Source organism: Athene noctua, chromosome 1 (genome assembly GCF_965140245.1).
Source record: "Athene noctua chromosome 1, bAthNoc1.hap1.1, whole genome shotgun sequence".
NCBI classification, from domain to species: domain Eukaryota; kingdom Metazoa; phylum Chordata; class Aves; order Strigiformes; family Strigidae; genus Athene; species Athene noctua.
The window spans coordinates 133,729,880-133,743,396 of NC_134037.1; the positions used below are offsets into that span (position 1 = coordinate 133,729,880).

The 13,517-nt window shown below is 38.2% G+C and overlaps 1 protein-coding gene across 1 annotated transcript in view; it reads right to left on the reverse strand.

Annotated features, from left to right (window-relative positions):
• STXBP5L (syntaxin binding protein 5L) overlaps window positions 1-13,517 on the reverse strand; it is a 202,229-nt gene that overhangs the window by 84,147 nt on the left and 104,565 nt on the right. The window contains exon 6 of the mRNA XM_074900267.1: window positions 6,144-6,207. Coding sequence (XP_074756368.1) covers window positions 6,144-6,207 — 64 coding nt within the window. The remainder of the gene's footprint in view (window positions 1-6,143; window positions 6,208-13,517) is intronic.

The window sequence follows — 13,517 nt, forward strand, 5'->3', positions numbered from 1 at the left end:
TGTCTCTATTGAAAAGAACTGTATTATTGATCCGGCACTGTATTGAGTACTCTTCATCTGGACACAAATAATTTCATATCTTAGAGAAGATGTGAAGTCTGGCCTACTTAGGTGTCCAGGAAATTGGTTTCCTAGACCCCGTCTTCCTAAGGATCTGTCCTGGACATGAAGACTGGGAGTGTCCAAACTGACAGACTCACACATTTCTGCTATGGAATGTTTTATACAGCTGGCAATGATAACTGCAATTGTTCTTTGTCCATAAACACATGGATCACAGAATGCAGGCAAGGATTTACAGTTTCTCTATTAAGAACTTGAGCAAAGAATGATGAGACCATCTCTTAGTCTGTGAGACCTTACCAGCATCTTTTCCATCATTCACTTTAGCTTGCATAAATCATAAAAATGAAACCTGGCTGGACTACTAAGCAAAACATAACTTAGTTTCCAATTTATATATAATTGCTACATCAATACTGCTATAAAAGAGTCTGGGAATACTCTCAGTCTTACTAGATATGATTCTTTACATTGCCAGGTGAATATTCATTATGTGGAGATATATTACCTAATCTAGGAATGATTTATAGTTCGTATATTTAATACCTGAATATGAACAATACCTGATTACTTAAGAATTCTGCTCCTGAAAAAAAATTCAAACTGTCCTGGAGAAATTCCAGAATATTTATCATTTTTGCTCGGGATGGGTCCATATGGGATTCTGTAGCAGAATAAACGTGAAGAGACATCCTGTTCAGAAAGCATACAGCTAACTGGATAGCACTTGTGTCAGGATGCCATATGGTATTCTGGGATAAGACTGCTGTTGAGAGAGTGAACAAAGAAGTGTCTTACTGTGACTGCTTTCATGTTGGTGCAGTGATCCTAAATGGAAGACAAATGTATATTCAGGAGTTAGTGATCCACATAGTGGTTAACCTGAGCAGGTGAGGGCCTGTGTTGTGCTATATTGTGCTGCACGTAGCACTTGGCTTTCAGTCCTGTGTTGTGCTGCACATAGCCCTTAGTCACAAGATAAACTTGCTGTCTAATTGTAAAGAAGCAGCCCGTAGGCAGCTGCCACTTGCTAAGAGTAATTACAACACCTTTGTGACCTTGTCTTTATCTTAAGGTAGGGCAGTATGTTCTCACATAAATATCCCTTTGCTTGACAATAGAAATTAATAGATTTTTTTAAAAAATACAATCTTTTGAGATCTCTAGAGACCAAAATGCTTGTAAACCTCTTCACAGAGGGGACCAGCACAGTGTGCTGTGCTCTTATTAGAGTTCTATCCAATGCTGCACAACTTGGGATTCCCACCATCTGACAGAATGTAAGATTATCTTATTTTTCCTTTTGTATTAACTCCAATAAATGGTATTTTAATCAATATGTTATGGAATCTGAGTGCCTTCCTTACTGTTACAATAACAAGCACATTCATCAGTGCATTACAGCTGGGTATTAAACTAGTTGAGTTCAGTTTGTATCTACCAGTAATCTTTCAACCTCAGCTTTTGTACAAATATATTCAGGAAACTGAAGCAATAGAAAAGCATTTAGATGTGACCCTGTTTCATAAGCCTTTCTGCCTGGTGAAGCAGTGTTGTTTCTGATTTTTATCACTCTCTTTTGCAAAGATACTGTGCTCCAGGTAATTATTAAAAGGTTAAATATTTCCTATCAGAGACAGCATTTCACCTGCTTTGTTGCTGAAATGCTTAATGCTCAACAGCACCACAGAACTGCAAGATACAAAGTGCTGTGATTTCAGGGAAGATGTTGAAAGAGAAACAGATTTGCTGCTTAGCCAGGAATCAGTCTCTGTGCTCAGATGGTAGCCATGCTGCTAAACTACTAGTACTGTGGTATGACACTAAAGTCAGAATTCCAGCTGGGTGAATGTGATTGTCTCATTGCCAGTGTATTTATGATGCTCTGAACTCTGACTTGTCTGAACCATAGGAAACTCAAATACTCTCACTCCTGTTGGCCATGGTAAGCCAAGAGAGATCTATAGGACAAGCTCTATGTCTGTAATATTCAATGAGGTAAAAAAAAACCCATCCATAAATACAGTTGAAGGAGAAAACATAGACAAAGAAGAAAAATGTGTGTAAAGGGAGTCAAGGAAGTAAAAAGCCAAAGACTCCTCTTCAACTTGTGTTTTCTGGAATCTTGTTTAATTACCCATGTTTAAGAATCATGAAGGAGGCTGGACAGAATTTGAAGTGGGGACAACTCCTGGCAAGATCTTCCTTGTCTAGTGGAGCTACTCCCCATTTTGACTTAACAAATCCATCTTCATGAAATGCTTTCAATGATGGCGTTATAGGGAGATTTCTCCTTCACAATCAAATAATTGCATCCTGCTACCTGTCAGCCAGCTCCTTGCTTGTCCTGGTAGCAAAAAACAGCTGGGAGAAAAAAACCCCAAGCATGCCAAATGCACACTGTATTTAGGTGGTTTTAGATCTCAGAACACAGACTCTGAGACAGGAAGTTTAGTCCACCAGCTAATAGTTAATAACATTAAACTTTTTCCTATTAAGCTTTCTCCAGTTGCTGGGAAACAGCAGATCATTGCAGTTAACGTCTTCTCCTGTGTCAGCAAGAAAAATCATGTTTGCTACAGATCTTCCACTTACAAATGTCCGTGCACTTCAGTCTGTTCCTAACGTACACTTATTCATTGATTTGGCAGACACAGTTCTATTTCACGGACTTAATCACTAGGTCTCCAAATTGTTCTTAAGTGACACATTAAATGCCCAAATTCTCTTTGTCGTCTGTCTTCCAGCTACAGCTTGCTAGATTCATAAAAGAGACTGTCTCCAAAGTCTGCCTTGATAGTTTGCCTGGAGGCAAAAAATCAAACGCACACTTGAAAAAATATGAATGGCAGAAGTCTTCTAGAATTACATTCACTCTTTTGGCGCAGAAAAACTGGTCATCAGTCACTGATAAAAACCGGAACTTTTAGGAATTTAAAGAACTTTTAAAAGATGAATATACAGTGAGCACACAAATTTCCCTGGCTTTCAAAAAGAGATGATTGTCCTAGATTTAGAAAGGTTTATCTGTGTTTTATCAATCCCTCAGTGCCCATAGAAGAATGTTGTTTATTTATTTCACTGAAACATGCCCAGATCTGTAAACAACTTTGTGATAATCCATAGAATGATATACCACTGGACCCTTGCAGAGTACAATACTCTTGTAGAGTACAAGAATATCTGTATTTTAAGCAATTATCATGACTGGTTTTTACCCACTATTTAATTCCTGAAGCATAGGTAAAGAATACTTTCACTTGCTGCCCCCCTGTGAAGTGATGTGAGGAGTCTGATTTCTCTCACCAACACCTCTTGGTGGTCTTTGGTTAACCTGGAGCTGAGGAGTTAAGCAGAGTATGTAGAACTATCTTGAAACAGCTCCATTATCTCGGAACAACCGTGCTAAATGAAGCAAAAAGTCTACCCATCACAGTATCTCGTACTTAAATGGCCAAGAGCAAATACCAGAGAACAATCTGTGAGGAGGGCAAGTATTTATCATACTTTCACATATTCTCTCAGCCTAAGTAATTTTTTCATTCAAAGATAGCCAGCTCCTCAACTAGACATGACTCCATTTAACCTCATCTTTAATAAACTTTTAGGAAAAGTCAGCAAACCTCTTCAGTAACCCTCAGTTTGATTTCTCTTGTATTAAATTTTCTAGTCTCCCTTGTGACCAATATACATTTTCAGCACCCAAAGCACCATTCGGAAAAAGTTTTATAGCTTCTACTCATTGAACATTTGAAGAAGAACTTAATTGGCTTGTTTGGAATCTGACTTTTGTCAGCTTCATTTTATATCCTTTTAGTTTTTGTATTGAAAAAGACTATGAACTGTCTTTACCCTCCTCCTAACAACTGCAGTTTTCAAACTTGGAATCACAATCCACTCTCTTCCACAATGAAATGTCCTGGCTCACTTAGTTGTGTCTCATATAGAAAACCTTGCTCCTTCTCTGAATTTCCTTTAGCACAATTATGTTCTTTTTAAGATAGAAGGTCAAATATTACACTCAGTATTCAGCAGACAAGTCAACCATGCATTTATGTAATAGTCCTGTTTTGTTCTCTATTCTTCAGATAATACCTAATTTTGATTTTCTTTATTGGTCACTAGGGAGTATTGAGCTGACATTTTCACGGAACAATCATCACTTGAAGCTCTTGATACCAAACAATAATGATCAGCTCAGACCCATTGTTTTATATGTAAAGTCAGAAATAATTTTCCCCACCCATATCACTTCCCATCATTTATACTGATTAATTACAAAAGACAGTATCTAACCTGCCATTTTACTGCTGAGTTTCTCAGCCTCCTAAGGTCCAGTAAACCTGTTCACATCAGTGCTTACTCCCTGTTCTAGATTGTTTATGACTATGCTGAACAGCAAAAGTCCCAGAAGTTGGTTTGTTTTTGGTTTTTTTTTTGTTTTTTTTTTTTTTTCCCCATTCTGAAGAAAGATTGTTTAATCCTTCATTCTTTCAACAAAAGTTTAATGAGACTTAGTTGAAAAATTTAGTTCCATTTTTTTCTCTACTGTTAGATTTTTTGATCTAAAGCTATATCTTTCGATTTAGTGCTTGGATCTTCTCTTACATCTGTGTACACCTTTTACTGATATCTTCCTGTAAACATCAAACACTATCAATTCCACATTCTGCAAATCTGCAATTATTTTGTTAGCACCAATTTGTTCTTTACACTACTCTCAGTCTATCAATGATATAAACAGCTGCACTGGGATGGTTTCAGTATGGCTTACATTTTCTACTCTTTCTCCCTATAAATTTCTAATTGTTTTTCATAGGGATCCCTCTGATTTTGCTATTGCTGTTGTTATTAGGTTAGTGCTTCATTGGTACGCAGATGTCTCCAATGTGCCCTCTGAACAACAACCAATTGTATTTACAAACAAGTTCTCCTCTAACTCCCTTTCCTGGGACCTTTTCATCTTCTCTTTTTCTGCTGAAGTCAAAATATTTTAGGTTTCTGTATGGACACAGTGCATCACATTCCTGTAAGAGATGTTCACTCACAAGACCATTTTTTCTTTTAATATTCAATTCTTTTTCCCTACACAGTGTGCTTTAGGTAGGTCAGCAGCAGCTTCTGTTGTGGCCAGCCGACAATGCACCTTATCAATAAACTTTTATTTTTGTTAGGTATTTTGCCATAGATAGTGTGTGTATATATATATATATATATATATATATATATATATATATGCAGATGAAATTCAGATGTAGTTATCAGTGATTTTTTAGGTTGCCATATTAATTTCAGCATAATCTCCCCCATATCAGTGTCAGAAGTTCAAACTGCTGCTAGTTTCCAATAACCATCAGCTTTTATGTGAGGCACACTATCAAATAGATACAGCATTTGCAAGACGCAGTCCTTTATAAGAACACACTAAAATGCAACTGGCAAAAGTGTTCAGAAATTATGAGATAGTTGAATGCCCCTTCCACACAGGCAAAATTTTCAAAAAATCAGTATCAACACATAAATAAAAAAGTTCTAATAAAACTGGTATTCTGGCAACCAAATTTCATGCAAATAAAGTCAACACTGAGTTTCCCTCCTGACAGTATTAATCATGACCTGAATGCTCTAACTATATGTTTTGCTCTCACTTGCTGACAAGCTCTTTGCTATTCTCAACTCTTGCTCACAAAAAGCAGCAAGTTCCAAACACGGGTTACTATCATCATTATTCTTACATAAGAAAATACTTATTATCTTATAAAAACTTACTATAATATCTCCATAATAGCATGTTTATCCAAGTACTGAAGTCATTATACAGTTTTTAGCCAATTCTTACTTAAGTAATGTTTATTTAATCAGGAACAATTTTGATTGACTATAGGTTTCAAAGTACAGTATGTTGTCTGTATCACAGATTCTTACTAAAATTGTAAAAAGCTGTAAAACAGTAAAAGTGACCTTGCAAATACAGAAAGAAAGCAGAAGATAAAATGAGTGAGCAAACAAAAAGAAAGAGCTATCAAGGCAAATAAAGGCTATGAAATGTTGCAGTGATTTATACCATTAGATGTACTCACTTTTCCCTCATCTCTTGGGCTGTCACTTAAATGTACAACTGGCCCAGGGTGAGTCTTTGTGGATCTGCAAGACAAAAACCAATCCAAATCTGTGAATGTTTTTTTGTATGAAGAGCTAGATGCTTACCTTAATTTCTAGATGTGCTAACATGTACCTCCAATAGTTTAAAAAGAACTCTAAAACGTCCAAATGGGGAAGATAACTATCTGAAAGTTATCCATATGTTTTCAATTCTCCTCTATTTCCTTTTTGCCATTATAGGCAAAGATTCTCATTTGCTGATGAATCCTTTCTTCTTTTTTTTTTTTTTTTTTTTTAAATCTCACTATTCCTCCCATTATAGTATTTTTTTCCCTCTCTCATTTCTAACGTGTTTTTTTTTTTTTTTTACTTTTCTATTCTCCACTCCCTCTCTATCTGCCGTCCCTCCTCACTTGCTCAATTTCAAGGCTAATTTGCCAAGAATTTGAAAAGTCTCCACTAGATTAATTTCAAATAGTGGTAACAGGACTCATCAAGTTCCAGTCTCATTAATGACAGGTCTTCAGTAATCTTACCTACACTGCTCTACCAGGTAGCTTCTTAGTGTTACTGCAGTGGGGTTTCAGAAATGGAGCATCTTGCCTTTGTCTATTTTGTAAAGCCTTATGACATCTTCAGACAAACTAATACAGTTACACCCACAATGCATGTTCAGCGAAGCTATTCAGCCAAAAGACCCATCCCATGAGTCTTCACAAGCCTCTATAAAGATCACTTATTGTTCTTGCTGTCTTCTTCTTCCTCTCTTTTTTGTAACATTTACCAACAACACAGTATGCAATTTAAGACAGGGACCACTGCTTAAGTCATTGAAGTCCAGCACCTGACAGCAAATGCAAATCATAGGAAACTGAATGGACAGATGAAGAATTTCCAATTGTCATCTTTTCTGACCAGATCTCTAGGCCCTGGCAGTCATACAGAGCAAGAAGACAAGCACCAGTCCACAGAGCTTCAGGCTAATGAATGCCTGGACAGAACAGGACCTTCCTTCCACCCAGGTTCTGGGGTCAGAGCACATGTCCCTTGGGAGAGCAGCTTAGGATCCAGACTTGCATGGCTGGTCTTGGTTAACAAAAGGTCACCAAGAAAAAAATATGGCAGAGATTTACAGGGCCCATAAAGTTAAGGATTCATCTGGAAGCCATACCTAAAACTACCTAGGCTCCAGTTTTTAAAACAATCTGCAAGAGAATTAAAGAAACAAACCAAAATAAGGTCCTCCAGCCAAACTGATCAAAGGACTTTCCTAAATTAATGGTGCTCCTTTTCTTTTGTCTTAAATACTTCACTGTAGCAAAAGTAGCCTCTGTTCTACCAGGTCAGACTCCAAAGCAAGACTGAGAGTGGTATGCAAAAATACTCAGGCAACTCAAACATTTAAATACTATGGAGTAATCCATATCCTCATAGACTCCTCCTTTGCAAAACAGTATGCTCCAACACTCTTGAAAGTATGCACACTTTCCTCTGCCCTCTATTTTTTGCCCATAGAATCTTTTAAATATTTCAGCTATTTGGTCATGCACCAAAGCTGGGCCAAAGCGGAGTGGCAAAGACCTTGTCTGTTATTTATCTCTGAGCTAAAGACAATGAAAAATTCTTGCAGACATCCTGAGATGCTTCAAACTAAGTTTATAGCAGGACAAAGAGAAAGAAAACTTCAAGTCACCTAAAGGCCAGACAACCTTCCAAGACTATATCCCTCCCCTTTGCGTATATTTTAACATTACCGCTAGCTGCAGACGCAAAGCTAGTGGCAATGGGGCAAGCCCTCTCCTTGGTGACCCTTCTCCATGAGATGATCCCATACCACCATCTTCAGCTTTGGCAGATCATGTTTCCACAGATGCCTACAGCATGTTACTTTTCTGCATGAGGTCTCAGTGAGCAAGGCTCCTGCAAGAGCATTTTGCAACATACCCTAGCACAGAACTGAGATCAGCAGGAAAGCAGTGGACAGCTGGGTTATACAGAATATTCTGTGCAGACTATCTTTAATGGTGCTAGCAGCAAGTACCCATTTGTCTTGAGACATGGTACACAACAATTTTTGCAGAGATGCAGTTAGCAGGAGATCTGGCTGTCATTCCTATCCAAGCACTCCCCAGAGGGGACACCTCTGGCTGAGCTTTGTTTCTGACTAACCTATACTGGAATAAAAAAATAATTTTCACAGCACCAGACCTTGGAGCAGGCAGGGTGGGTAGGTAGTGATGGAGAACTGAGAGGTGAGGTGAGGATCTTTGCAAGCAGTGCTTAGACCGACACATGTCTTTTACATCTATCCCCAGGGAGTGACTATGACATCTTGGGACATTCTAGGCTGCTTGAACTTTGTTTCTGACATAAGTTCACCGATATGAGTGAGTATATTGAGGGAAAGTACTAGGTCCTTGACAGGCAAAGGAGAAAGTCTAAGAAGAAAAACCGTGAAAAGAAAAGGCAGCATAAGAACCACTGACAGATGACAGAAGAGGGAGCAGAGCCAAACAAACATCAGGCATGACTAAGCTGGCAGCAGACAAAATGTGGAAGGAGCACACGTAGGCTGAACAGGCATACTGGTTTGGGCAGTTAACCCAGTCCATTGAACCAACCACTATCTAAACTGTTTTTTTTGGCCATACCAGTATTAGTACTTAACCATGAATATTGGCAAAATTGGGGGAAATGGAGGGAGAAAGGGAAAGAGCATACTGTCTTTCTAAGCTAAAGTTTGATCCCGTCTAGGCTACTCTTTGTACCTACCAATCTTAAAAGTCAAGAACAATTTAGATAAATTTGTGCAACCACCATTTTCTTTTTCAGATACATGTCATTGTTTACCAAATAATGTATCCTTTCGTCTTTGGGTAGAAGCAAACACTTACATGAGCTGTAGTCACTCGACATTACACCTAACTTCAGGTTAATTATACTTTCATTATCACACAAACTAGTTGTAAACAATATAAAACTTTTACTACCAGTCTTATTTTTATCATATTCTCGCAGGGGCATAGTCTCAGATTTCCATGCTAAGATCTCAGATAAAAGGGGTAACCTTCACTAATACAATACATTTTCCTACTTCCTCCATTCCTCTCTTGAATCTATTCTAAGTGATAGTTGGAAGATCCTGGAATTTATTAAACCATAATAAAATTTCTTTTTGCTTTTCAGGATATTAGGTGTTTTTTCTTTCTTTTAGGAGCATTATTTTTTTATTATTATATTCCTAGCTGTTTTTTTAGTTTTGTTAAGAGCTTCATATACATTACCAGCAAGTGGTCTGTACACTAAATGGGTAAGATTTTTTTTTTGTCTTTCCTCTATATTTGATATAAGTATTCTCTTAATATTTATATTATCTTACTCTTCAGCAGTATTTTAATAGTTTAATTGTTTCATATTATAACTGACTTGGTCTGGTTTCTTCCATTTTCTTCCAATGTTATTATTTTAATCTGTCAGATATGTCACTCTATCAAAAGATGCAATGAAGATGCTTTCACATGTACACCACCAGTCTTTGGTTCCATTCTTGTTAGCTCTTTTATGTCAAATATTGGATGTAGGTGTCAAGGCATTGGCAGTGGGGAGTTGCAGGAGGAGTCTCTGTGAGGAGAGGTCAGGGTTGCCCTATCCTAGACACATCCAGCTCCAATGGACTCACTGCAGGGCACATCTGAGTCCCACAGCCAAGATGCTGGTGGCTCAGGGAAAACAAATTTAAGAGTGAGCAAAAAAAGTGTGAGAAACAGGCCTGCAAACAGTGAGGTCAACAAAGGAGGAGGGGAGGAAGTGCTCCAAGTGCTGGAACAGAGATGCTCCTGCTGCCTGTGGAGAAGACCACAACAGAGCAGGTATTTCTCCTGCAGCCTTTGAAAGACCCCATACTGGAACAGGTGGGTATTTCCTGAAGTAACTGCAGCCTGTGGAAGGGCCTGTGCTGGAGCAGGAGGAAGGAGCAGCAGAGAGGAGTGGTAATGGACTGACCACGACCCCCATTCCTCATCCCCCTGCACTACTCAAGGAGGGAGGAGAGGGTGAGGGTAGAAGAGTTGAGAATGAAAGAGTGAAATTGAGCCTAGGAATTAGTTTTTGTCTTTGTTTCTCACCATTCTCCTCTATTTTAACTGTCAGTAAATTAAACTAATTTTCATCAAGTCTGTTTTGCCCATTGACAGTAACTGGTAAGTGTCTTTATCTTGACCCACGAAATTTTCCATCTTATTTTCTTTCCTTGTCTTCTTGAGGAGGGGGAGTTAGAGAGCAGGTGTGTGGGGGTCTCCCAGGGCCCACCTACCACAAATACCTTGATCGCTTAACAGCTCCCAGCTTTGATTATATATAGGCTAGAGGAAACAGAGTCTATTAAGTTTGTCAGTCATAACACTAACTGTGTCAGGAAATAAGAAAGGATCTTTTTCAATTAGCTGTATATCCTAAAACTCATTTCAGACGTGCCATCACAGATAAGATCACACACAGAGTTTCTGGGGTGATGACAACAGATATTCCTGAAGCTTTTTGGAATTGTAGAGCCTTCTCCTTGGCAGTCCCCCTGCACTGCCTTTCTGGAGCTCCAAGAAACATTGTTTTTTATACATATAAGGTAAAGTATTTGCATCAAAACTGATTCCTCTTTGGACTAAACATGAAAGGAATATTCACAAGGTGTAGCACAAAGCTTTTGATTTGGTTTGGGATGGGATACGCCATCTTGGGGGAGGTGTATGAGAGATGATATGCTGATACAAAAATAGCACCAGTTCAGATGGAGCAGGGAAGAAAACTGTGTAAAAGGGTTGTAACTTTCTTGATTCTACATGGTCTTTCACTTGTTGCCCTGAACCTGCCCTACAGGTGGATACAGAAAAAGAGACATGATAGATCTTCTCTGGCAGTACGTCTTGCTTGCTTCTCCTGAAGTGATTTTATCTCTTTCCTAGTGCAGGACTGTGTCTAGGAACCCAAAGCTAGTCCTTTGTGCCATACTAAGATCAGAAATAGACTGCCAAAGTCAGATCAGATCAGTGCCTTACTTCTTGCATCTTCTTGTCTCCTCAAGGAAAGTATGTATACATAGAAATAACAGCAATGTTTCTGGAGCCCTAGAGAAGTGTTGCTTGTAAAAGGAGTGCCAGGAATTAGACTTTACAGTAAATTTCTCCTAATAGTAGACATCATGACCGCACTGCAAGTAGGATTAAATGAGGCAATTATTTAGCTAACTATATTATATCAATAATATTAGTTTACAGAACTCATGAAACAGTATCAGACCTACAGATACAATAATTACTACTTTCATACAGTAAATTAGACTGAATGTGGAAACATGTACACACAGAAACATTTTGCCTCATGTAGCTTTAGTATATACAAAATGTTTTGTTTCCTCTCATTGCTACTGCAATAGAGTTGTCAAGGAGACCAGAAAGTTGTATGCTGTCATTGTGAAACAGCCTACAAAGAAAGAAAAACACTGTTGAATTACATTAAAAGCAAAAGCAGAGATCCAACAGCTCCTGGGAAGGATGAAGAGATGCTGGGAAACCAACCACATTTGAAGCTATCATGAATAAAACACACTACTGTTGATGCCAGACACTTGTGTATAGGCATTCCTTCAGGCTGGCATTAGGAGACTGTAAAAACTAACTAGATCCTATCCCTTGAGAAAGGGGAAAATAAAGAAGAAACAGTAGGTGAAAATAAGACATAAGTGAAATAGTTGAGCGGAGAATTCTTCAATCCCAAATACTAGCTGGGACACAACTGAGAATGACTGAGAAAATAAAAGCTCTGGAAAGACGTGAAAAGGATAAAACACAAAGCCAAGTCCATACACAGCAGAATGAAAAAAAATGAAGGTCAAGTCCAAAAAATATCAGCAATGATTTGCAGTAAAAAATGCTTGAAGCAAAAGCTACCTTCAACTGAGCAAGAAAAAAGTGTGAGCTAATGATACAAAAGATTGCAACATTTCATAGCCTTTATTGACCTTTAAGCCCACAAAAACAGACTGCAGAAGAATTGAAAAATGGAACAAAAGGTTCCCATGACAGCTGTACAGAACTAGAAGTGTGTTAAGAAACTAATGATACTTCGAGCTGTTTTGCACTTCATCAGAAGTTATTCCTGACAGCAGCAGGTATTAATTTATTTTGTGCCTGTTCATTTTAGGAGATGAGTGACCTGATATGCTCTAAGACCTGACTCTTACTCAGAAGAACAGAACTTAAATGAAGAAAACATTTGCTGTAAAACAGGAGTCTTCAAAATACTTGTAAGGATGGAAGCTTTTCTTTAAATATTTTATTCTAAATTTAGAAAGCTTAAAAAGAAGTCTTCAGCAATGTTATAATTTGGACCCAGGAAAATACATAGATGATGTATTCCTTCACCTTTCTGAGAAGTTTTATGCACTCTAAGAAACATAGTGACTTACATGCTGCTGTAAGAGCTTCAAATGACAAACAATCTTTAGAGCAGGTAAAAGCAATGAATGACAAAATAGAATCAAACAAAGAGAAAACAATTTTCCCATTGGAAAAAATAGCCTGCACAATTACAGAAGCACTGTAATGGTTTCTGAGAAGAACAATAATCTGGTGGTAGAAAGTGGTAGAAGGAGTTAGGAGAGGGTAAAAAAAAAAAAAAAAAAGAAAAACAAAACCATCTGTATTAGTCATTGTTACAGAGCTGGAGTTGACTGAATGTGACAGTGCTGAGAAAAACATGTGCATAAGCAGATACTTCTGTACTGCCAGTAGTCAGACATCTGCAGTTCTATTCTCCACAAAGGTGCAGCGCACCAGGGATTTTAAGATTTTCTTTGCATTGGTAGAGTCACGGAGAAATTAAAAAGAATGAGTAAGTTAGATACATCAATCATTCACATACTGTGGGTCTAAGCTGGAAACTGGAGTAAGAATCAATTCAACCTCAAGATGCAACTCGGTCTTAGGCACGATTTCTAAATGTCTAGAAGAAGGACGCCTTTCAACTTGCACTTTCTTTATACAAGGACCTATTTCCATTTAGGTTCATGCACGGAGAGGGTAGCAGTTGCTCCTTGACTGCTACTTCTCCTGTATGCTTTCCTTCACTGCTGCGGAACTGCTGGCTCTGAGACACATCTAGGAAATGGGGATGAGCAAGGGAAGGGATAAGAAAGGAAAGAACACGTTATGGCTCTGTCATAACTGAGTTCCAATTTGCCCCGTTCTTTGATACTCCAAATCCCATAAATAACTTTGACAAATTTTAGTTAGCAAGGTGTTCAAATGCTGTAATCTGCATGCTTGGGGAGGGGGCTTACAATGCAGATTTCCCTTTTT